This window comes from Pleurodeles waltl, chromosome 6 (assembly GCF_031143425.1).
Source record: "Pleurodeles waltl isolate 20211129_DDA chromosome 6, aPleWal1.hap1.20221129, whole genome shotgun sequence".
NCBI lineage: Eukaryota > Metazoa > Chordata > Amphibia > Caudata > Salamandridae > Pleurodeles > Pleurodeles waltl.
The window spans coordinates 147,806,060-147,829,262 of record NC_090445.1 but is presented as its reverse complement, the minus strand read 5'-3'; the positions used below and the strand labels follow the sequence as shown (position 1 = coordinate 147,829,262).

Genomic DNA, 23,203 nt, shown 5'->3' with positions numbered 1-23,203 from the left:
ACAAAATAGGTTTAGTAAATACAAGAAAGCCATTTGCAGGTTGCAAACAATCTATTTTTGCAAATTGAAGGGTTTGCAAAATTAGATTGTTTGCGACTGCAAAATGGGTTAGTACATCTGTCCCTAAAACATTTGCAAAAACAGCGATCATGGTTTAAAAAAAAAATCTTTTAGTCTTTACTTAAAGAATTAATATCTCACTCCTGACTCTGTGGTTTTGAAGTGCTTGATAAAGGACGAGACTGGAGGATGATTTAGGTTAATCAAGGAAAGAGATGAGTTTCTAGGTCGCTTATTGGGGTCTCTGGTCATTTTCATCACAGGTGGAAGTATCTGAAATATCTTGAGTGAAAAATGTATCTTTTGGTTGACTCACAAATCATGGGCACTAATGCAAGACATTTGTTTACATCAGTGAATAACAGATCAAGATATTTGGCTGCATAGACAGAGCTATGTCCTATGACTAATTCCTTTAGTTGAATGTTGTTATGATCGTGATTATCAAGTTAAATTAGCAGAGCTGTGTTGGTGCTTAATTGCATGTTTTTTTTTACTTCGATTGAGGTGTGTAAGTTGAGCTGTCTAGGCTTCCTGTTCTTAAATAGTAGAGGGTGCTAGTGGTCTTTATTGAGGTGCGTTGGCTAAGATGCTGTATAGCATGGGTACTCATAAACTTTTTGCCGGGGGCCAAAATTACAGTCTGGTTTGTGGCCGAGGGCCTTACCGATGGGTCTGTCAGGGCTGGACGGGGGGGGGGTGGTGGTGCAAAGGTCAGGGTCAAGGGACGGGGCTGCAGGTGTAAAAACATTACTAGACAATGCTGTATTTAAGTACAAAGCTACAAGGAGGATATTTTGACAATACATTTTTATTATCATACAATAGCATTCTTAAGAGACATTGCATGGTAATCCTCGCTAAGCGGATATTCAGCACAGGTTTAACTGAGGCCGAAAAATAGATACGTCTAGGAAGATATACTAAAAACGTTTTTTACACTTCATGTCTCCTATTAGTGTTCTGTAATCTGGTACTATGTCTGAAACGGCAAGCCTTAAGAGTTGATCCAGGTGTAAGTCTATTAGCTTATTTCTGCGTTGACTCTTCAACAGTCCCATTGCGTAAAACAAACTTTCACAAACAGATATTGACCCAAACATACAAATTACTTTCTGTGCCACTGTAAAAGGAACTGGAAATTTGTCAGAAGGCACAGTGTTCCAGAATTCTTCTGGTGCCTGCCCCAAAAAAGATGCTTCGAGAGCTGAATTGTGCTGCATGTCTATCAGCTCCAATTGTGCTTGCGCCCTCTTCATGCCCATAAGTTCAACAACATCAAGATTTCATGCACTCAACATCCAGGGGTTTTCAACCAGCTCGAACGGAGGGACGAGGGCTCTGCATTGAGAAAATCACCTTTAAATCTCCTCAGAAATTTCTGCAAGATATGCACCAAGGTTTAGCGTTGGCAGCATTTCTTGTGCATTTGAAAAACCTCTGAGTCACAGCCAACAGTTTTGGGAAGTGGGTGAAGTCAGCAACATCCAGTTGTTCTTTGAATAGTGCATGTTTACTTTCAAATGGGAGAATACCATTCATCATGGCCCACACAAGCTGTTGTTTGTCTTGCAAATAGATCTGAAAACAAATGGAGCATTAAAAGCCATTTCACATCCTTTAGTTCTGGGAATGATTGACCTCAACTGATTACAAAGTGTTCAATTTCAGGAAGCAAAGCAATGAACCGCTCCAGAACTTTCCCTTTGCTTAGCCATCTCACTTCAGTGTGCATCAGGAGGTCTGTATATTCAGGTTCAGAATCCTGCAGCAAAGCTTTAAAAAGTCTATGGTTAAGGGCTTTGGCACAATAAAAATTATCATTTTTCACTGCAAGTTTTAGGACATTATTCAGGTCTCTGTGTTTTAATTTTGCACACAAAACTTCTTAATGAATAATGCAGTGGTGGTCTATCACAGTCTGTCCGGTAAGCTTCTTTTTAAGTAGAGATACAAAGTCTCTGTCATGGCCTACCATGGCAGGAGCCCCATCTGTTGTGATGCTGACAAGAGTGTTCAGTGGTATGTGATATGTTTCGAAGTAGTTGCAGATGCTATCCATTATATCTTCTCCTCTTGTGTGCCCTGCAGTGGTAGAAGGCACTGGAGCATCCAAACTTATAACTGGGCCACATTGCCTATGTCTGTGGACTCATCCATTGTAATGCTAAAAGAAATTGTGACTCTTTGACTGCTTCGATCACCTGTTCCTGGACATTTTCATCCATTGCCTCTATTCTGCATGCACAAGTAGAATCCGATAGCTGTAATGCATTGAGTTCTTTTAAAATGCTGGCTTTGTTGCTTAAGGGTTCAAACTAAATTTCAGCGGCTGAAAGGAAACATTTCTTCACCAGCTCAGCCTCCATCAATGGCTTCTAATGTTTGGCAAGCAAGTAGCATATTTTGAATGATGCTTCTGTAACAGCCTCAGATTCCTTCATTTGGCAAAGGAGAGTTTCTGCTGGGAAAGAAGTGATTGCTTTAACAAAGTCACTTTTGCTGAACGCAATTTTGAGTGCAATGGGAAGTTCTCAGTATACCCTGCATGTCCAGTTTTGTGGTGCATTTCCAGGTTATGTCTCTTAAGAACATTTACATTCTCTTTGCAAAGCAAACAGGTTGCTTTCTCTTTTGGCCATTCAACAAACAGGTACTCTTCTTCCAATGCTGCCTGGAATGACCTGTGTTGACTCTGTATTGTTCTGGGTCATTTGCAAGGGTTGGTAACTGGACTGTAGACCATTGCAGAGCTCTCAGGCGGGTTTGTTACTGTGCAATGAGTAACAATGACCAGGAATCCGATTTCTCCCCATGACCGTTGGACTAACAGAGCCTCACGACCAATGGACCGACACCACCTGACGACCGATGGATCGACACCACCTCACGACCAATGGACCGACATTGCCTTACGACCGAAGGACCAACACTGCCTCATGAACGATACACCAACACCACCTCACCACCAATGGACCGACACCGCTTCTTCCTACAGACCTCTGTGAGCAAAACCAAAGTAATGTTTTGTTTAACCATACAAAGTGTTGTGTAAAAAAGAAATGATGCACATTGTGATTGAACGTGCAATTGTTAACACACATGCTGGCCTTTGTCCATTCCCAGAGGAGCATGTTATAAAGATTTTTCGCAAGTATGCTTGCAACTTGCTAGGCATCATACAGTGATAAGGAGGCCAATCAATGGTAAGTAGGGCCCTTTTTTAGATTTTTTTTCAGCACAGAGGGGAATGAAGCAATAGAAATCAACTATGCATGAAATGCCAGAAAAACAAACCAATCTAGGACTGCAGCATACTTTAGGGGTGATAGATAAGGATTCAAGACACGCATTTTCACTTTTCATATGTAATGGACTTTATACACATCTATCTATCTATCTATCTATCTATCTACACACACAGACACACACAGATTTTGTGCCACAGCAGTATTGCAGCAGTTGTATTCTTCACCAACACACTTTCACATAGAAGCCCACTTATTTGACATACCTGACCCATTGCTCTCTATGCGCTCTCCAGAGACAGTCCAAAGATTAGATGAGCAGTGTTGAAATCATGCTACTAAAGTAGTTTATGAACCTAATTATTACATAGAAGAGTCAAAGACCTGTTGCCCTGGTGACTGAGGACCCCAACCAAATCCTAGAAAATGGGTTGCCATTTGAACAGAAAAGATTATACCTACCTGCTAAAAATATGTACATAAGTGTCAAAAGAGTGTCATCTATTGACCCATGCATGCCACTCAGGCTAGTAGAATACATGTAACGTGGCCTCTCAATACCTCTGGTAGTCCAACATAAAGGATCATGTGATTGAGTAAATCCTATTTGTGACATCTGCTCTAGGGGACAAGTAGATTGCTTCATGCTGAAAGCACTACTACAGACCCTCACAGCTCCTAAGTAGACTTCATCAAATGCTTACTCCGAAACTAAGGGGTTACAGCAGTGCTAACTGACATTGAGAACCTAACCAAAGTAGCTCCCTTGTTATCATGAACCAAGTTGTCTGCTATTTCTCAAATAGTGCAGTTGTGACTCTTTCCACCTTGTATAATATGGTCTCCTGGGAAAGGATTTAGCTGACCAAGGACCACAATTCACTGTAAGGTGTTGGCACAGTTAATGTGCTGTTCTGTCTGAGATTTCCAGGTTACCCACAAGCTTCCGTTCCGAATTCGACAGCTAAACCCAATGAATGAACTAGCCTTTCAAGCACTAACTTTGTTGCTACCTTGCTGAAAGTGCTGTTACTTGAGCACACCTGATTTTGGTACTGGGATTTGCAAACAACACTGTGAAACATACTTCTATGAAGCATTCTCCTTTTTATGCATTTTGTGAGTTATGTACAAGGGTGTTGCTGTGTCAAAATCTAAACATCTTTGTCAAATACCTACTGTGCAATAATCAATCAATCAATCACTGCATTTGTAAAGCGCGCTACATACCTGCAAGGGTCTCAAGGCGCTGGGGAGTGGGGGTGCTACTGGTCGAAGAGCCAGGTCTTGAGGTATAGAGACTTGACTTGCTGTCATGTACAAAGGATTGTTGTAATCTGCACTAAAATGAAATTCCCAATTGCCATCTATGCCCAGGACCAAAATGCTAACATGGTGCCATTGAGTGGTTGTCCAACTGGAAGCTCACATTCTGTCACATGAACTGCTTCTACCCCAGGAGTGTTGGACCGTTTGACATATTGACAGAGGTAAACCCTGTCAGTTATGAGCTGTGATTGCTGGCTGCTAATAAACTCTACCTTATCTTCCACAACATCTTATTAAAATCCATGACACTGATTTCAGCGCCCCGTTCTCTGCCTCTTTTGAATAATGGTCACTGGGAAAATGAAGTGGTGCATGCTTTGGATTCTTGCTGGCTTGGCTATCATTTGTAGTAACCTCTTTGAAGAAGCCCTGAAGACAACTCAAGACGTCTGGTTCATGGCCCATGATTGTGGACACTTCTTATTGACTTCTGCCTTCCACTCTATGGCCACAAACGAGGCTTATGATGGGGACTGTGATTTACCTCCGCGTGGCAGTGGCCAATTACATGTCAAGGGGACATTTTCCCGCATTACCTCAATGCCTGGGATTGTCACGCAAGTCCTGAAGTACGGTAAAACTTTCTTGAACTGGAACAATGAGAAACTGGAATCTCATTTTGCTAGGTAAGCTCCAAGTGGTGTTTACGAAAGGCCACAAGGTGCGCTGGTGTACAACAGGAGGTAAAGGATTTAATCGATATTTATTTATGGTCCCCACTTCTTCATCGCTTGATTTTCATTGCAAGGAAGTGTCACTCATAGTTGCTGAAATGTCACTCATAATTACACTAAACTTTGGAAAGTGTCACACAGGAGCGACAAACAGTTTGAATGAGTTACCAGCTGGCTCTGCCGCGCTGTGAGTAGCACGGAGAGCCAGCCGGTAACTCATTCAAACATTTTATCACCTCTCTCAGGTAATCTGAGGCAACAGATTCTTACTGGCTGGATCCCCACGCTATGATTATTTACAACTAATCACAGCATGGGCAGCCAGCCGGTAAGAACCTATTGCCTCGGACTACCTGAGAGAGGTGATAAAATGCTCAAATGAGTTACTGGTTGGCTCCCCGCACTGTGATTAGTTCGGGGAGCCAGCCGGTAAGAACCTGTTGCCTCGGTCTACCTGCGAGAAGCGATTAAATGTTTAAATGAGTTACCAACTGGCTCTCCGCACTGTGATTAGTAGCAACTAATCACAGCATGGGGAGCCAGCTGGTAAGAACATGTTGCCGAGAGCGAGCCCCCCTCACAGCTGAGCGGATCGTGCTGCTTACCTTTGGTGGTTGCAGGAGCAGTCGCAGGAGCGGTCGCAGGAGCTGGCTGCAGGCGTGTGCACAAACAAGGATGCAGGCAACCAAGCGGCAAAGGTAGCGGGAAGCTTCCAAAAGACCGCGCAAAAGTCAGCTGACTTTTAAAGGGTCTTTGCTGCCCACTGCCAGCTGACTTTTAAAGGGTCTTTGCTTCCCACTGCCGCAAGCGTGTGACGTCACCCGGACTCCAGGACAGGAAACACAGAAGAGGGCCCTGGGAACGGGAGCATGCGCAGCAAAGTTCCTATCAGGCATGCTCCAGCGGCCTTATTTTGTGTTTCGGGATGCTTGTGTGTTTCTGTTTTAAGTGGTAACTTCCCTGCAAGGTCTGTAGGCCGCAATGCAAGGTCTGCCAGGCCGTACTATGAGTACCACGTCTGTGTAGTATGACTGAAATATGCACATGATCCACTAAATTGAACTCTGATCCTGGAACTCTGGGTCACTCCATTTGCCACATCCAGCAGCTGTACAAGGGCAACCTTATTAATCACAAGTATTCTGTAAGCAAATATTTATGTTAACTTGGGTCGGAATCTACCCCCAGACTGAGTTGTAACCAACCTACCTTTGGAGATTAACCCACAATTGGGGATTGTGACTGACCAATTTATCTCAGTCTGATACCCACCTAAAGTCTGTTTCCCCGAAAGAAAAGCCTTAAAGAGCAGGCAAGTTTTAGACCCAGTGTAGGCACGAAAATCATCAACACTTAATCATTTTTGAGAGTACTTTGTTTACTATGGTTTTCAACCTTCTATGTTTGTACAAAAAAATCCCCACAGACAAAGCAGCTGGGTTGTTCTGAGTGGGCAGGTAGCTTGTTGGGTTTGTCTAAGACTAATTCTACACAGGAAAAACAAATACAGAAAATGCGTGCATGAATCTGTGAAACCAGGCAGCCACGGAGCTCTTTCTTTCCCTTGAGCTAACTGTCAACTCCAGGGTTTGTTTCTTCAGGCGCTAATGTGGCCGAGCCAGTTATGGAACAATGTTTTGCATCAGCTCTGCTTGCACGGCCTTTATAAGGAAGCCGCCTTCAGGTCTTCTTACAGTCTCCTCAAAGCAATGCCCTTGACTGGTGAATTTGCTAAAAGAGCGCGTTTTTTTCAACAGTGAGGATCAGATCCTTCAGCATCATGTTTACCCAGTCTCCACGGCCAACTATCTACGAAGCCAGAATGCCACCTCTGCGGTCTTTTGGCGTGAGTAGCGCCGTAGGTGGAAGGGAGACCAGACCTTCTGCTGGTGCCGGCCTCCTCAGCACTCTAAATGGAGGGGGCAACGCCGGCTTTGATACCAACTTGGGTTTCAGCAACAGTGAATTTAGCATTCTCAGCAACAACGAAAAATCGACTATGCAAAACCTGAATGACCGCCTAGCTGCCTACCTGGAAAAGGTAAGATTGTTTCCCCAACTGTAGGTGTGATTGTTGCCCAACATAAATATTCAGATTTTGCTTCTCTGCCCCTCATTTAATGTTTGATGTAGACACTCCCATTAAATGTTTCGAAAGGTCTGCGCCAAGTTAGTTTGTTCTTTCTAATTTGTGGGTCCCATTGAAATTCATGGTGAGGTTTGAGCAGTTGGACGGATCGAGAGATTTGATGGTTTGTGAAGCTACTCACATGCCTCCAGGGACTAAAGGGAACCTCTTGGGCGGCCTAGTGTAGAAAGTGTGGGAAAGTGTAAGCAATATTCCTAATATTCATAGGTTCCGGAAAGTAAATTATTTTCAATGATAAGAAAAAAGGTTGAAAAACATATTATATAAGGCAGTGGTTCCCAACTTTTTAACTTCTGTGGACCCCCACTTTATTATTATTAGAACCCGGGGATCCCCACTGAATCATTATTGAAATCCAGGGACCCCCCACTAAGTCAACACTGAAAGCTGGGGACCTAATCTATTAATATCATTTAATTTTCTAAGCAGTCGTGGACCCCCTGAGGAGGCTTCACGGACCCTCAGGGGTCCCCGGACCACAGGCTGGGAACCACTGATAAGGAATTGTGTCCCATCCCTGTGCGTTCATATAAGTGAACTAATGCTGCTGCTTAGATCTTGTCAGCGGAAGGGAGGCAGAAGTTGCCTCTGCTAAAGTCCCACCATCCCCAGGGCTGCAAACTATAAGACATTGTACGGTTGGGTTATTTTATCAAACCAGTGGAAGAGTCTATGCTCCTACCTGTGGTCCACCTACCTCCACTGTAATGTAATGGGGTGGCGGTACCCACCATCCAATTCTAACATGGCCATGTGGCAGCACAGAATAGGACAGGTCACTGATGGGGTATAGTAACCCTAAACTGGTGCTAGTGGACTAGTTCTCTCTTAATAAGGTCCAGAGTTTACCCAGGGATCCATCACTGACCTGCCATGTATGCACAGCAAGCCAGGAGGATTCCTCTATGAGGGATACATTGGTCCCATCACACCTGCTCCCTGGGGCACCTCAGTGTCATATAGGATTCCTCCGTGGGTCCGGAATCCAACAACAAAAGAGGAAATCCAAGCATTGATGCACCAGTTCCACACGTATAAGCACACACAGTACAAGCATTAGTGCTTTAAATAAACAGGCACTGTGAGGTGCCGAGCACTTCTTACATTTGAAAGGGAGAGAAACAGGACTTCTCAGCATGGGTGCAATACCTTCTGAGGGAAAGCTCCGGGAGAATGTGTCTAGTTTTGCACCAGGCTGCCAGACATATACATCTGATCACATGTGGGAGCCTACACTTCCCTGCTGATTTGATCTCTGTTCACCATTTGCCTCCCGGACCCATCTACCTCTATAATATCAGTGGCGGCTGTGGTCAGAGAGTAGAAAGGTGGTGGTAAGGTTTACATCTTGGTAGAGTTGTGAGTCTGCCTCGGTCTAAATAGGGGGGTAATTATCAGACACTGTACCAATTTCTCCATTTGCACCAGTGTGTGGTGGAAGGGAAGACTTTCCATGCAAAATACACATTGTCTATGAAAATAAGAAAGGCACCAAAGAGATTTTAAAGTCTCTCTGATTTACCTAACTCAGAACTTCGGTAAGTGCATCAAAAGTGGGAAGATTTAAGTTTGACCAGCCATCATTATGAGCTTTGCTGGGGAAGCGCAAAGCTGCAAGGCTTTTTTTATGCAGTTGTAGTGGGTAAAGTCAATTAAGTTAACTCAACATTTTTGCTTTTTGTTCAGATGGTACAGCCGAAATCATTAGTAAGGTTTGCCTCTGTTTCTGAGCTCTGCTGTATGAAAGTAAAGCCCTAACTCAGAGAACTACCAGGTTAAATAAATGTACTATACCCCCAGCAGGCACCTAAAACAGATGCTCTGTTATGTGCTGTGCCATCAAAGCCCATCAACATACAGACGTCGAGGTTTTTCCTCACCACATGAAACAACATGTAAGAAGGGGGCACCCCAAGAAAACCAGAAGGCTGTACAAATAAAGATATCTTTAAACTGCGGCCAAAAGCATGTCGGGTAAAGCTGGAGACATTAGATACAGTAACAGAGATTATGCACAATTGGTTATCATTAAAACACAATCCAAGAGCCAAATTTACTGTGTAAACGAAATCAGAACAAGAAATTAAAATAACCTAAGGCAAGATCTCGTAAGGAAGGGAGGAGAGAAGACAGGTAGCACAGAAATTTCACGTGATGAGATTTCAAAGTCTTGCCGACACTCGGTGTGATTCTCAGCAACTCACAGTTAATCTATGCTATATTTGACTAGTCACGTAGTTGGAACAGTACAACCTAAGTGTAGTTTTGCTGCTTGAGATATTAGATTATCAAATCTCTTTAACTTGATGAATGGCCTTGCTGTGTGGGTCCCAAGACTGTAAATTCTAGGACCTAGAATCTAGGTCGTTTAACTAATATCTTTGCTGGCAATAGCCAGGGAGTTTGATTATATCTATCTTGTGGGAAACGTCTGCTGCGAAAAGTTCATGACTATGGGTTTTATTCACAAAAATAAATCTACACAAGAGTAAATCTACACTTGTAAATTTACTTTTACACTTTGGAATACACGTATTACCTTTTTGCCTTTCCCCCCTTCTGAGTGTGAATTTACTCGAAGGTGTAGACTATTTACCAGTGTAAAGTTACTACTTGTAACATTGGTGGAGATCTTGACCATTGTGGTGCAGAACTCTGTCACCACAGTGGAGATCTCCCGATGGGAATGAACAGGAAAAATTATTAAAGCTTACCAATTTTTCAAATATTTAGTCTAAATTTATGTAAATTAAATGTAAAATAAAGTAAAATATTCCTTTTTACACTAGAGCTAATAAAATAAAACGTTAGAGCACATTACCTCTTCAAAATAAAGGTTTACTAAATAACTAGGTAATTCAATTATGTTCATTTATTTTATACAGATTAATTTTTAAACAAAATATAATAAGCATTCTGTGCCTGGCAATTCTATTTTTAGTAAATTTAATTAAACGGTGTTTAATTAATGTTTTAATTTTTAAATGACAGTTTGAAAACATATTTTGGACATAATTTAAAAGTCAAAATAATTCAATTACTTCAACATTAGTTCTAATGGGATGTTATATTAAGTACTACGGGGTGATAGATGAAGCCCCTGCCTCCATTATTTTCTATAGGGCTATAGAAGTGTGTTGCAGTTCCTATGAGCAGACTCATATGATGCTAAATTTGCTCCAAGGTTGTCCTGGCGTCAATCCACTACTGCTTTGTCACCTTTAACACATTACTAACTTTAAAGGTGTAGTTTGTGGATAGCAATGATCATGCTCGGTTGTAGTAGGGAGTTTAGCATTCCCCTCCCTAAACTCCCCTTTACCTCTTTCTAAACCCCTCTCATTTAGTATTAGATATTTCCCATTTTCCCACCACTCCCCCAGCCCCTCCCACATTTAATAATAAATAGTAAACTTACATTGAAGAAATCTTCCTGTAGAATATACAGGAGAAGTTGTGGTTGAGATGTCCACCTCTAGGTTTGTGAATTGAATTTTGTAGAATGTAGTACTAATCTAGTACTACTTTACGTACTACAAAATGCAGTTTCTGAATCGACCCCCTATGGTTATGGCACCATAATCCATAAAGTATGGGATTACATAATGAGTCATGGATTTGAAAGGAGCACAATCATTCTTAAGTGTTAGAATATCAGCAACAAAACTCTCTGCTTTCAGGAATTTGCCTCTAAAACTCCTGTGTTGCCCTTGCTGTTTAGTACAATCTTTCTCCAGCAGTGCACTAAATGGACAATGCTTGAGTGATTGAGCTAGAGCCCTTTGATGCAATTATTTGTTAGACTTTACTGAGAAGTCAGCATTGAAAGTAAATAGTTGAAAACATTGCCTCATATGACATTGCCTCATTGCCTCATATGACAAGTGGCATATTTAGTTATTTGTAAGTCCATAGTAAAGTGCACTATTGGCGTACAGAGCCTGTAAGTTATATGCTACTATTGGGCCTGCAGCACTGATTGTGCCACCCACTACAATTGCACTTTAAACATGTCTCGGGCCTGCATTGCAGAGCCTGTGTGTGCAGTTTTAAACTGCCACTTTGACCTGGCAAGTACAACTATTTGCCAGGCCAAACCTTACTTTTTATTACATGTAAGTCACCCCTAAGGTAGGCCTTAGTTAACCCCAGTGGCAGGTTGCAGTGCATTTAAAACGTTGGACATGCACTTTTAAGTGTAACATATCCAGGTAGTGAAAAACTGCTAAATGTGTTTTTCACTATTGTAAGGCATATCACTCCCATAGGAAAACACTGGGATTACATTAAAACATCTTTTACGTGTAACTCCCAATTGGCAAAAGGTAGAAATCTGGGGTGTGGTGCCTCTGGACTCACAATTTAAAATTACAACTTATGGTGAAGTCAGATTTTAAATTGTAAGTCTGAAAATGCCACTTTTAGAAAGTTGTCATTTTCTTACTTTAACCATTCTGTGCCTCTGCCTGCCTCTGAATACACATCTGGGTTGGATGACAGCTGGGCTTTGTGCAATCCCTCTACACGGCCACACACAATGGGAGATTAGGTGTGACCTGAAGGGCCATAATGGGACTTTATGGGCAATAAACTGGCTTCATGGGGGGGCGAAGCTTAGCACTGCCTCACTTACACCTGAAGAGACTTGTCCTGCCACCCACAATAAGGCTGTATATGGTCACTCTAGCCAGCTTGGAGGCAGGGCATCTGTACATTTCAAATGCCTGCCTCTGGAAGCTTCTTCCTTCTTCGAGAGCCATGGCACCAAAGTATAAATAATGGAGCCCAAACCTCACCAAATCAGATCTCTACTGGAACCAAGGACACTCTGCCAGAAAAAAGGACTGCAGTGCTGCCAGGAGGGACTGCTACTCTGCAACTACATTGCTGTGTTGGCCTACAGCCTGCTGTGCTGTAGGAGGGACTGCCACTTTGCTATGTTCTTTGCTGTGCTGGTCAGCTGCCTGATACTTCTGTCCTGCGATGAGAAGGCCTGGACTTGCTTTCTACATCCTTAAACCCAAGACTATCCAATGGCTTGTTGGCTTGCCCCCTGTTCTTCTGCAATCTCAGGGGCATTAACGACTGCCTGCAACTCACCTGCTACAGCACCTGGACTTTGCCATCTGTGAGTCTACCCTGCCAAGTGGTGGCACCCCAGTCCTGGATCCTTTAAAGTTGGCCTAGGTGCTCTGTCATCGGTGGTTTTTATCAGAACCGCTGCAAAGCAATGCCGCACTGACCATGGACCAGGATTTAAGGTACAGTGTTCTGCGGGCCTAAGTGGGTCCCTGTAGTCGGCCTGTCCTTCATTGTGGTCAGCCTGAACTTGTGACTTTGTCCCGGTCCCGCGTGACAAGATAACCACCATTGGCGCTTTTTCGGTTTTCTATGTGCTAGTTTCACCTACATTTTTAAAATTGTGTATCTCAGGATCTACTTATTGGATTTTTGTTGTTTTGGTCTTGTTTTACTCTGATAAATATTATCTATCTGTCTAAACCTGTGTGGAGTCTTTTTGTGGTGTCTTTCACTGTGTTAGAAGTTAAATGTTGAACAAATATTTTACACATTGCCTTTTAATTTAAGCCTGACTGCTCTGTGCCAAGCTACCGGGGCAGAGCACAGGTTGATTTAGCGAGTGTAACTGACTTACCCTGATTAGGATTGAGGTCCCTACTTGGACAGGGTGCCAACTAGATGCTCAATTTCTACAAAACACATTTTCACTTCTCTCCCTATGAAAGTGACCCCTCAATCTAAAATAAAATGACTTTGAGTCAATGCAGCCTGCATGATAAGTCATTTAGCATGATTCCTGCAGTGGTACTGAGCCAAGAGCACCCATTGTTAACATACAAAGCCTTCACAGCTACAAGCCAGCAGAGAAAATACTTTACTAGTAGACACCTGACCTCGGTTTTTGAACCTTCAGTTTAAAGCAAATTTGAGAGCTTAATGAATCACATTTGATAAAGAAGATGGGTGCATAAGCAAACACTGTCACTGTCACAAAATTCTACCAAATCAACTTTTCACACTTTACAAAGGGTGCTTATTTGGACTTTGGGTATACTTGGGCCGAGAGTTGCAAACTCAATCTAAGGCATTAATGGAACATTTTGAAGTCTGGGACTTTGATGGACAACCTTATGAGTGTTGTAGGGTTAATTTGTATCCATTGAACTAATTTAGTTAACATACCCAATAGCAATAATTTGTGAGGCAAAGCCCAGAAATGGAAACAGTACTTGTGATGGTTTTGAGTCAGACTGCCTGGGTCAGAATGTGTCTGTAACAGAGACCCCAAGATTAAAGACCATTCTACCGCTTACTCAATGGGTTTCGTCGGATTGGTCTGAATGCTTTGCCTTTCTAGTCCTTCACTAGAGATCCGTAGCAAGCATGGATGGTTTCTTTTATCATACAGTGAATAGTACACAAACTAGGGGGTTCATGAGAGCTATGAGACTCAAAAAGCATTTATTGTGAAACGTCTGACCCATAAAGGCCTCTGACAGCTGAACATTCTCTTCATAAGCTTCCCTCTTGTAGAACTGACCTCAGTCAGAAAAACATTCTCTGCACAAGCCACCCATTTGTGGAAGAGACCTCAGGCAGATGGACATTCTCTGCACAAGCCACCCACTTGTGGAACAGACCTCAGGCAGATAAACATTCTCTGCACAAGCCACCCACTAGTGGAATTGACCTCAGGCAGATAAACATTCTCTGCACAACATACCCACTTGTGGAACTGACCTCAGGCAGATAGACATTCTGTGCGCAAGCCTCCCGCTTGTGTAATAAACCTCAGGTAGATGGATGTTCTCTGCAGAAGCCTCCCACTTGTGGAACTGACCTCAGGCAGATAGATATTTTCTGCTCAAGTCTCCCGGTTGTGGAATTGACCACAGGCAGATGGACATTCTCTACACTTGGCTCCCACTTGTGGAATTGACCTCAGGTACATAGTCAATCTCTGCACAAGCCACCCACTTGTGGAACTGACCTCAGGCAGATGGCCATTCTCTGCACAAGCCACCCACTTGTGGAATTGCTGACTATGACCATGATCAGCCATGCTGTGAACACCATCTCAGTTTCTGATAAGAGAGTAAGAATTGGCTCTTTTATTTAGATGCATTAATTGTACATCAACAGTTCGGCAGTACCCTCCACATCAACAAGCGATCCCTGCTATGGACATGCAAATATAAAAATAACCAGTTCCCCCACCTCTAGCTCTTTCCAGTAGATTCAACCATGGACGTGAATGCCAGTAGAAGAGATATGGAACTTTATTTACAGTACTGGTCTTTTTCATTGACACCCATCAGGCAGGAAACACATTACTTATGCTGATGTGGGCTTCCCCCTGGGAATATTCACACACACAGTGGGACTCCTACTTACTGAAACTCTAAACAATTCATTCAAGCAATGCAGATATGCAATGTGTACTTATCTCACACATCACAGTGAATAATTCAACATACGCTTGCTCACTCTCCTATATGCATTGAGTTACTTATGAAGTAGCATAACGTTTGCATAGAAAAGTTTTACAATAGAATGTTAACAATATAAAGGCCCATATTTATATTTTTTTAGCGCTGCATTTGCGTCATTTTTTTACGCAAAAGTGGCGCAAACGTACAAAATACAATTGTATTTTGTAAGTTTGTGCCACTTTTGCGTCAAAAAGCGGCGCAAATGCAGCGCTAAAAAAGTATAAATATGGGCCAAAGTGTCTTACGTGATGTGGTACTTTACTTGAAAATAATTTTGAGGGTGCAAGTGCCTGTTGCTGTTCTTGAGTGTGAGCAGCAAATACTCCGAGACATACCCACACATCGTAAACTGCACTGATCCTCTTCTATTAGTAACACTTAGCAGCTTCTTCTGTTTGGGATTAGGTGTAGAGAAATGGGCAATAAAGCACTGTAAAACCATTTACAATTGGTGTGAATCAAGCTATCCATCATCGCTATCCATTGCTTTCATTAGATGCACAGATGTACTTTGTGGTTAATAAACCAGCACTACTCACACAATGATGAATACTTCACTAATGCAGCCTTTCCTTGCTGCATCCGTCCCCACCCAGACAGACATGCTTACACTAGCATGTTGTATAGAGATCAGGAAAGACAATCAGTGAGGCTCTCGTTGTACTTCCAGGTTATATCCTGTCTGGAGGAACATTTCACTCTATTTCAGTGATGTCAATTTCAGCTGGTGCCCAACCTCGATTTCCCCGAAAATGACACATTCACCTTGACCTTTCAATTTACACACACAAAGAGTGCTGTTAAACTTGCTCTCCTAGGCTCATTCAGATCCAATTACTATGGACATTCTCGCTTAAAAAATAGAATGTAGATGTGTAACAGTAACTAACAGGGAACCTTTTTTCACCGATGGGGTCTTAGTGACATGGAATAGACAATGAGAGAGAAGCTCAAGCTGTCTACGATGTCACTCAGACCTAGAGGTGAAAAACATCTTCATTATTCACTTCTTACTAATTTATGATTGTATGTTAAGGATAGACTCCTAAATTTTCTGTCCATGCTTTCAACTGCAATGCAGGGTTAGTGGAGTAATGGGGAACCGTATATAACATGGTCTATCCTCTGAGTCCCAAACATAAAAAGTACCTGGGGCCAGATGTAGGTAGAATCCGAATTGCGACCCGCAAATTGCAAGTCTGAGCGACTTCGAATTTGCGAGTCGTAATTCGGAATGTTGGATGGTGTCCCTGACACCATCTGCGAATCGCAAGGGGGTTGCAAAGACCCACCTCATGAATATGCATGAGGTGAGTCACAATTTGCGACCCCCTTGCGATTGGCGGCCCTCACAGGGATGGTGGCCTGCTGCGGACAGCAGACCACCATGTCTGTGACTGCTTTTTAATAAAGCAGTTTTTTTTTGTATTGCAGCCCGTTTTCCTTAAAGGAAAACGAGATGCATTACAAAAATGAAAAATGAAACGTTTTTGTTTCATTTTTTCAGAGCAGGCACTGGTCCATAGGACCACTGCCTGCTCTGAAAAAATGTTTGCAGTGCCATTCACAACGGGGAAGGGGTCCCATGGGGACCCCTTCCCTTTTGCGAATGGGTTACCACCCATTACAAAAGGGTGCAAACTGCAATTGGTTTGTTTACACTGCGACTCGCAATTAGGAAGGGGACTACCCCTTCCTAATTGCGACTCGCAAACCCGTTTTGCGAATCGGTAACCAGGTTACTGAATTGCAAAACAGCGTTTGTGCATTGCAAAGTGCATTTTGCACTTCGCAAACAGCGAAATTCGCTGTTTGCGACATGCAAACTGCTTCGTACATCTGGCCCCTGATATCCTGCAATCCACCCCATTCACTCTTTGTGCCTTCCTTCCTTTCCCTCCAGAAACTGTGCTTCCAGCTCTTCAGCACTCCACTGGCAGGCTCTCAGAGAAGCTTGTCAGAGCAACCTGGGATACCTTGGTAACTTCACAACTGTGAGAAACAAGTTCTGTTACCCAGCAATGTCACAGTAGTGAATTACTGGATTTAGAATCTACTTATTCATGCTAATGGCCTGTTATGAGAGTCGTACATAACAAACTCAGTAATATCTATGTGGTTAATCTTCCCATTGTTGAGTGACATCTTGACAAGCGTAATGCACCAGAGAACCACCATCAGGCAGAAAAAAACTGCATCATCCTGTGCAGCTTTAATTAACCCTACCTTTTCTTCAACTACCTAGCACATAATTTAGGATCGAAACTTCCAAAGTTCTATACAATTTTCTTACACTTTTTTTTAACCAAATGCACTCAATGATTAATGATATGACAATATTTTGTAGTAGCTCAAAAAATTGTCACGCCTGGCTTCTGATTGCTGAGACCCTAATATAAATACTCTTAGTTGAAAATTGTAAAAAACAATATAGCAAGCATTTTAAACATTTATAAATGGCAAAACATTTTACCTACCACATTACTCAATCTGGTTGACCCGGTGATGGCGTCAGCCAGAATCACTAGTGTCTCTTGCTGCACGTGAGATGCACGTCACTTACACTTGCAGACTTATATTTCACTATGTACAACACCATTATTTTAACTAGATTGCAAGAACCTGAACTGGTTGTAGACACTAACATTAAGTTCTTCCAAGCAGCTCTACCAAGCTTAATTGTATAAGGTACATTAGAATTAAGCATGGTCAACCTTAACACAGTCTCATTGCAACCTGGACTGCTGTTCTCTTGGATGAAAGGGGTAAATATCAAAACGCTGAAAGGTTTGTACATAAAGAATTGTAGACAAACAGCAAGTTGCATGCTTCTTCAAATTCAGCTGGAAATCAAACTTATTCAGGATGCATCAAACAGTAAGGAAATTATTTTGTTTCAGAAAGCTTTCACATGAAAGCTATAAAGCAGAAGTAAATACTACACTCCAATTGTATTCTTCTCCTCCATTTGCTGCAGCCTCGTCACAAAGATCCAGAGAGGAGTCAAGCACCAATGTCTGCACCATGCAAGGCCCACAAACAATCAAAGAAACATTATTTAATCTTCTTTAAGGAGCTCAACTTTCACAGTGTCACAGGGAATCACCTTTATAGTGACCCACCTTACTCAAAAGCCATCAATGTACTGCTGTGTGATTGTAAGCAACCCCCTCTAATTAACCAATCAAAAGCTCCCTGTCAGGGTGCTGCAGACCAGAAAATACATGTAATTGGTCCAATCTTTTGGGCCACACTTATGATTAGTGAAGTTTCCATTTTAATGACTCCTATCCTGATCCCCACCGTGTTTTCTGATAATTTCTGTTATTTATAGCAGGTAACCTCGACCTTACTGTATCCTTATGTGTGTCTTAACTGGCGTAGGTTAGATCAAATGAACATTCAGTATATATGTGATAAGGGTATATTTACAAGTAGCGCATCCTGTACAGTCAGTTCACCAGCACATGGATGAGGCGATTTGTCCACTCCAACAATGCATCTACAGTGGATGCAAATGAGGCATCAAATCAATCTATATCATGTTATGCATGTATTGTGAACTTCTGCTTATTATAAAGACGCACGTTTGACTGTCTAATGGTTTGTTTCATTCCCAGTCACGGTGCAAGAAGGACCAATACTTTCGCAAAGTATTACCTTTGCTGGTGTTCAAAGAATAAGGCCCTAATTAAGACGTTGGTGGTAAATGCCGCCAACCGCTGAGGCGATGGCCACCAAAAGACCGTTGCCGCGGCTAACATCCATCTGCCATTTTGTGACCACAGACGGATTTCCGCCACAAGAAGGGCCATACTGGTGGATGGTATTAAGGTGGCGCTGTTACTACCAGCAGCGCCACACCAGTAGACTGCCGCCAGCCGTATTATGACAAATAATATGGCTTGGCAGTGTTCTGCTGGCGGGCGCTTCTGGCGGTAGCAGCACCCCGTCCCGTTCCCTGCTGGGAGACCCCCTAGATGCAGGTAAGTTGGGCTTCCGACAGGGGAGGGGGATGGGAGAATGGAAATGTGATTGCGTATCTGCGTGTCAGTGTGAATGTGTGTACGGATGTGTGCGAGAATGAATGGATGAATGCGTGAATGAATGCGTGTATGCCTGTGTGAGTGAGTGTGTGTATGCGTGATGCATGTCTGCGAGTGTGCGTGAATGAGGAAGCGTGGGGGGCGTCTGGGGAGTGTTTTCAGACTGATCAGGTCAGTCTTGTGCAGCCCAGTCTTTCCTGGAGGACTGGCTCCCTTGCTGGTCCAGGGCTAGCAGGAGAGCCTCTGCAGTCTGGCCTGCCCGTGGGGGATATCAGTACCTCCTGAAGGCAGGGGTCCACGCCACTCCCAACTGAAGGAGTAGGCATTGGGGCGTCGGGCTTCGATCCTTGGGCCGGTGAGGTCCAGTCGATTTGGGTTTCTCCTGCGTCATCCCCGGGCCACGCTTGGGGGGATTCTGATGGCAGTAAAAGGCATCGCGTCCACCACCAAGAGCCGGTGCAGGAGAGAGGGGCCAGCCTGGGGGGGATTCCGACACCAGCAACAACAGGCACCATGCTCACCACGAAGAGCCGGTGCAGCCGAATTGCAGGGACGGGGGACCAGGAACGCGCTCACCTGCCCTTTTATCTTGATACAGGGCGGCACAGCAAAAAGGCTTGTGACGCTGTTCCCCACAAGAACTAAGTAAATAAGGCCCTGAGTCTGGTCCTTGGAATACATCAACACCCTTAGTACATATGTGAAATTACAGCCCAACCACCTGCTCTTTAAAAGAGTCTTCAAAACTGAGCAGTTCAAACGAGCTCTCAAGGAAGAAGCTGAAGTGATGAGACTAAGCTATGCTTCATGTCTCATGCGATATTGTCTTTAGAGTTTGACATCCTTCTGAGTGTTTGATTGAAAAAAAAGGGGTGCGCTAACCAAATGCTCCGTCAAATAATTAAATACCCATATCTTAAATATGTGTGGTTACTCTGGGATGAAATCATTACATAAAAAGTTACAGGATGCTCTACGTACATTATCATTGATAATATATATTTGTGCTGCATAAAATGAATGCTTTCTTCCTTATTTATTTCCCTGTCTGCAAAGCTGTTTGTTAAGCTGCACTTATCAAGGTTGACGTGAGCAGTTTGCAATATTTTTTCTTTTTTCCTTTAAACTCAGCATTTCCTTTCCAGTGAGTTTGGTTCTTGCTCCGACTCATGGGCGTAGGAAGTGTGGGGGATATATTCCCCCAGATTTTGCAGTGTGACGGACACGGGGGGCGAGAGTGGGGGGGGGGGGGGCAAAATAATTTCCCCTCTCACTTCAATGATTTGCAGGGCCTTTAGAATGCAGAAATGCAATGACCCTGCACTTGAGCTGCTGATCTCCAGCTATCAGTGACCGATCTGATGGTCTCAGGAGGCCACCTAGGCCCTCTGCCCTTTTGTTTGAGCTGTTTACAGCTGCCCCCATTAAGCACCGGTGAGAACAAAGGGTGAGAGGAGGAGTCAACAGTGTTCACTGATTGCTGTCATCCTCGGCCCTACCCCCACCTGCCACCTTGAAGGCCAGCCCTGCAGGACACTGAGGAAGAAGTAAAGAGGGAGCAACGTTCCACTCGCCTGACGCCTGCAGGCTAGAAAGGAGACTGTGAAATGCAGTATTTATATTTGCCGAGGATCACACCATTTGGTGAAACGGGGAAGGTGAGATTTAGGCCAGATTTTACCGTTTTACTCTACACAATTAAGCTAACATTTACCCTTAATGTTTTTTATCAGCTTAATGAAGGGATAGATTGCAACGTTGGTAACAGGGAGAAGTCCCATTTCATTTTGGGCAGTTTTGCCTATCCTTATTATTGTTGTAATTGGTAGCACATTGAAATATACTGAAGTATATTATCTTTTCTGTTTATAACATTCTTGTTTCACTTGTAATATATGTAAATATATTTTGTATTGATTTTCAAGTTTCATGTGTACAGACAGAAACAACTGGAAAATAAAGAATAACAGTTACATGTGGATACATTGGTAATAGGTCCACTGGAATTATGTGGCAGGAGAGGGACAAATTATGTGGAAGTGTTGATTAAGTTATGTGGCAAGCAGAGGCAAATTATGCAGCATGTGTTAGTATTTTATTATTTTGTCATTTTTGCACTTGTTAAGACTCTCTGGGCTTAGGGGACACCTCATTAATACCGATTTAACACCTAAATAAAGCAACAAGTAAAAGAAAGGTTACCAGTCAACTTTTGCAAAGGGGCCTTCTACTGTGCCGCAGCTCATGTCACTGTGTTTTTAGTAAATTTGGAATTATAATTTTTTTTGTTTAAATTTGCAGAATGTTCAGCAGACGATGGAATTTGTGGCTAATGAGGCAAATCCATAATTATGTGAAAAACACTGAGGAGCACCAATGCATAATTCCAGTGGCCCTGTTGATAGCCTACCAAGCCATAAGCAATACAGTGTTTGTACCATGGCATTAGCATAAATCTGCACACATTTCTCAATGTTGCCAGAAAATAGAGTGAGCGCAGACCATGCCTATAAAAGCGCGTGTAAAAGACCCTAAATAGCGAGGTACAGTTTGACTATTGCAGTGGCTAGATAACATATTGTGTTCTAGTCTGTCAGATATCTGAGTAATTGCAGCAATCCTTACTCTATGTGGGTTAGGCTAGAGGAGCTTGATGGTTCAAAATTGTTGTCTTCAGCAGCATAGACTAAAAAGGTACATGGCAGACCTTGAATATCTTTGGGTCTCAAGGAAGGGAGTGGTAGCTCCACATATATTTTATTCTGTGTTGAACAGGGCACAGTATCTCAGCCACATTTATTTAACTGATAAACATACACTCATACTTTCATACCTGTTGTGTTTTAGCAAATTAAGCCGCCAAATATAACAAAAAATTATACCAACAGGTAAATATTAGCACTATATAAAAATATATGTTAATATATGCCTGTATTTAAGGAAATCTCATCCTGTTTTTGAATCCCCATGGTATCTATCTGCTTAGTAGTTGATCTGGAATTCATAAAGGACAACAAGGAAAGTCACTCAGAAGAAGCACAATTTTCTGTATTTTTCCACTTTCACTCTACACCACTCCATGCCACTGCACTCTACCCTGCACCACTCCACTCTATGCCACTTCAATCTACTCTGAAACAATCTACTCTACACCACTGCACTCTGTGTCACTCTTCCCCACTCTGTGCTATTCTATGCCACTGCACTGTACGCTATCCTACTCTAACCAATGCACAGTACAAAACTGCACTCTACGCCAACGCACTTTTAACCACTTTACTCAAAACCAATGCACTCTACACAACTGCACTCTACACCAATGTATTCTATGCCACTCTGCTCTACACCACTGCCCTTTACGACATGCTACCCTCCAACACTGCACTCTTTGCCACTGAACTCTATGCCACTCTACTCTGCATCGCTGCACTCTACTCTGCACTGCTCAACTCTGTGCCACTCTACTGCACTCTAAACCAGTGCACTCCTCCATGCTACTGCACTCTACATCACTGCACTCTGTTCCCCACTGTATTCTACACCACTCTTCTCTACCCTGCACCTCTTCATTCTACCATGCACCACATCACTCTTTGACACAGCACTCTGCACCACTGCACTCTGTATCACTGAAATTTATGCAGTGCCACTCCACTCTGTGCCCCTCTACTCTTCACTACTCTAACCTACCGCACTCTACTGTAAACAAGTGCATTCTACACCAATGCACTCTTCACCACTTTACTCAAAACCAATGCCCTCTCCGCCACTGCACACTATGACAACTATTCTGTACCACTGTACTCTAGGTCACTTCACTCTAGACCACCCTACTTCACCGTACATTACACTCCTTGATACTGCACTCTGACACTCTACTCCATTAAACTCTACTCCACTATGTGCCACTGTACAACGCTTTACTCCACTCTGTGACTCTCTAATCAACTCTCTCTAAGCCACTTCATGCCCTTTACTCCTCTCTGGTATATGACACACTACTCAACTCTGTGCCACTCCACTCTATGCCATTTCAATCAATCGTCTACTCCACTCTACGCCACAACATTTTAGGCCACTCCACGACAATGTACTAAGCTCAATGACATTCAACTCCCTCTGTGCCACTCCACGTTACTTTACTCCACTCAATGCCACTCCAATCTTTGTCTCTCCACTCTTC

At 43.0% G+C, this 23,203-nt stretch overlaps 1 protein-coding gene and 1 long non-coding RNA gene across 2 annotated transcripts in view; one reads left to right on the top strand and one right to left on the bottom strand.

The window, feature by feature from the left end:
- Nucleotides 1-853: 853 nt before the first annotated feature.
- On the bottom strand, nt 854-6,128 carry LOC138299416 (uncharacterized). Its single transcript, XR_011204746.1, has 2 exons — nt 5,917-6,128; nt 854-3,062 (listed from the first exon to the last, which is right to left on the bottom strand). It is a non-coding gene; the product is annotated as an uncharacterized lncRNA (long non-coding RNA).
- Nucleotides 6,129-6,979: 851 nt separating this feature from the next.
- LOC138299415 (keratin, type I cytoskeletal 47 kDa-like) overlaps nt 6,980-23,203 on the top strand; it is a 57,739-nt gene continuing 41,515 nt past the window's right edge. The window contains exon 1 of the mRNA XM_069237650.1: nt 6,980-7,352. Within this exon, the coding sequence (XP_069093751.1) occupies nt 7,092-7,352 (261 nt within the window). The 5' untranslated portion in view covers nt 6,980-7,091. The remainder of the gene's footprint in view (nt 7,353-23,203) is intronic.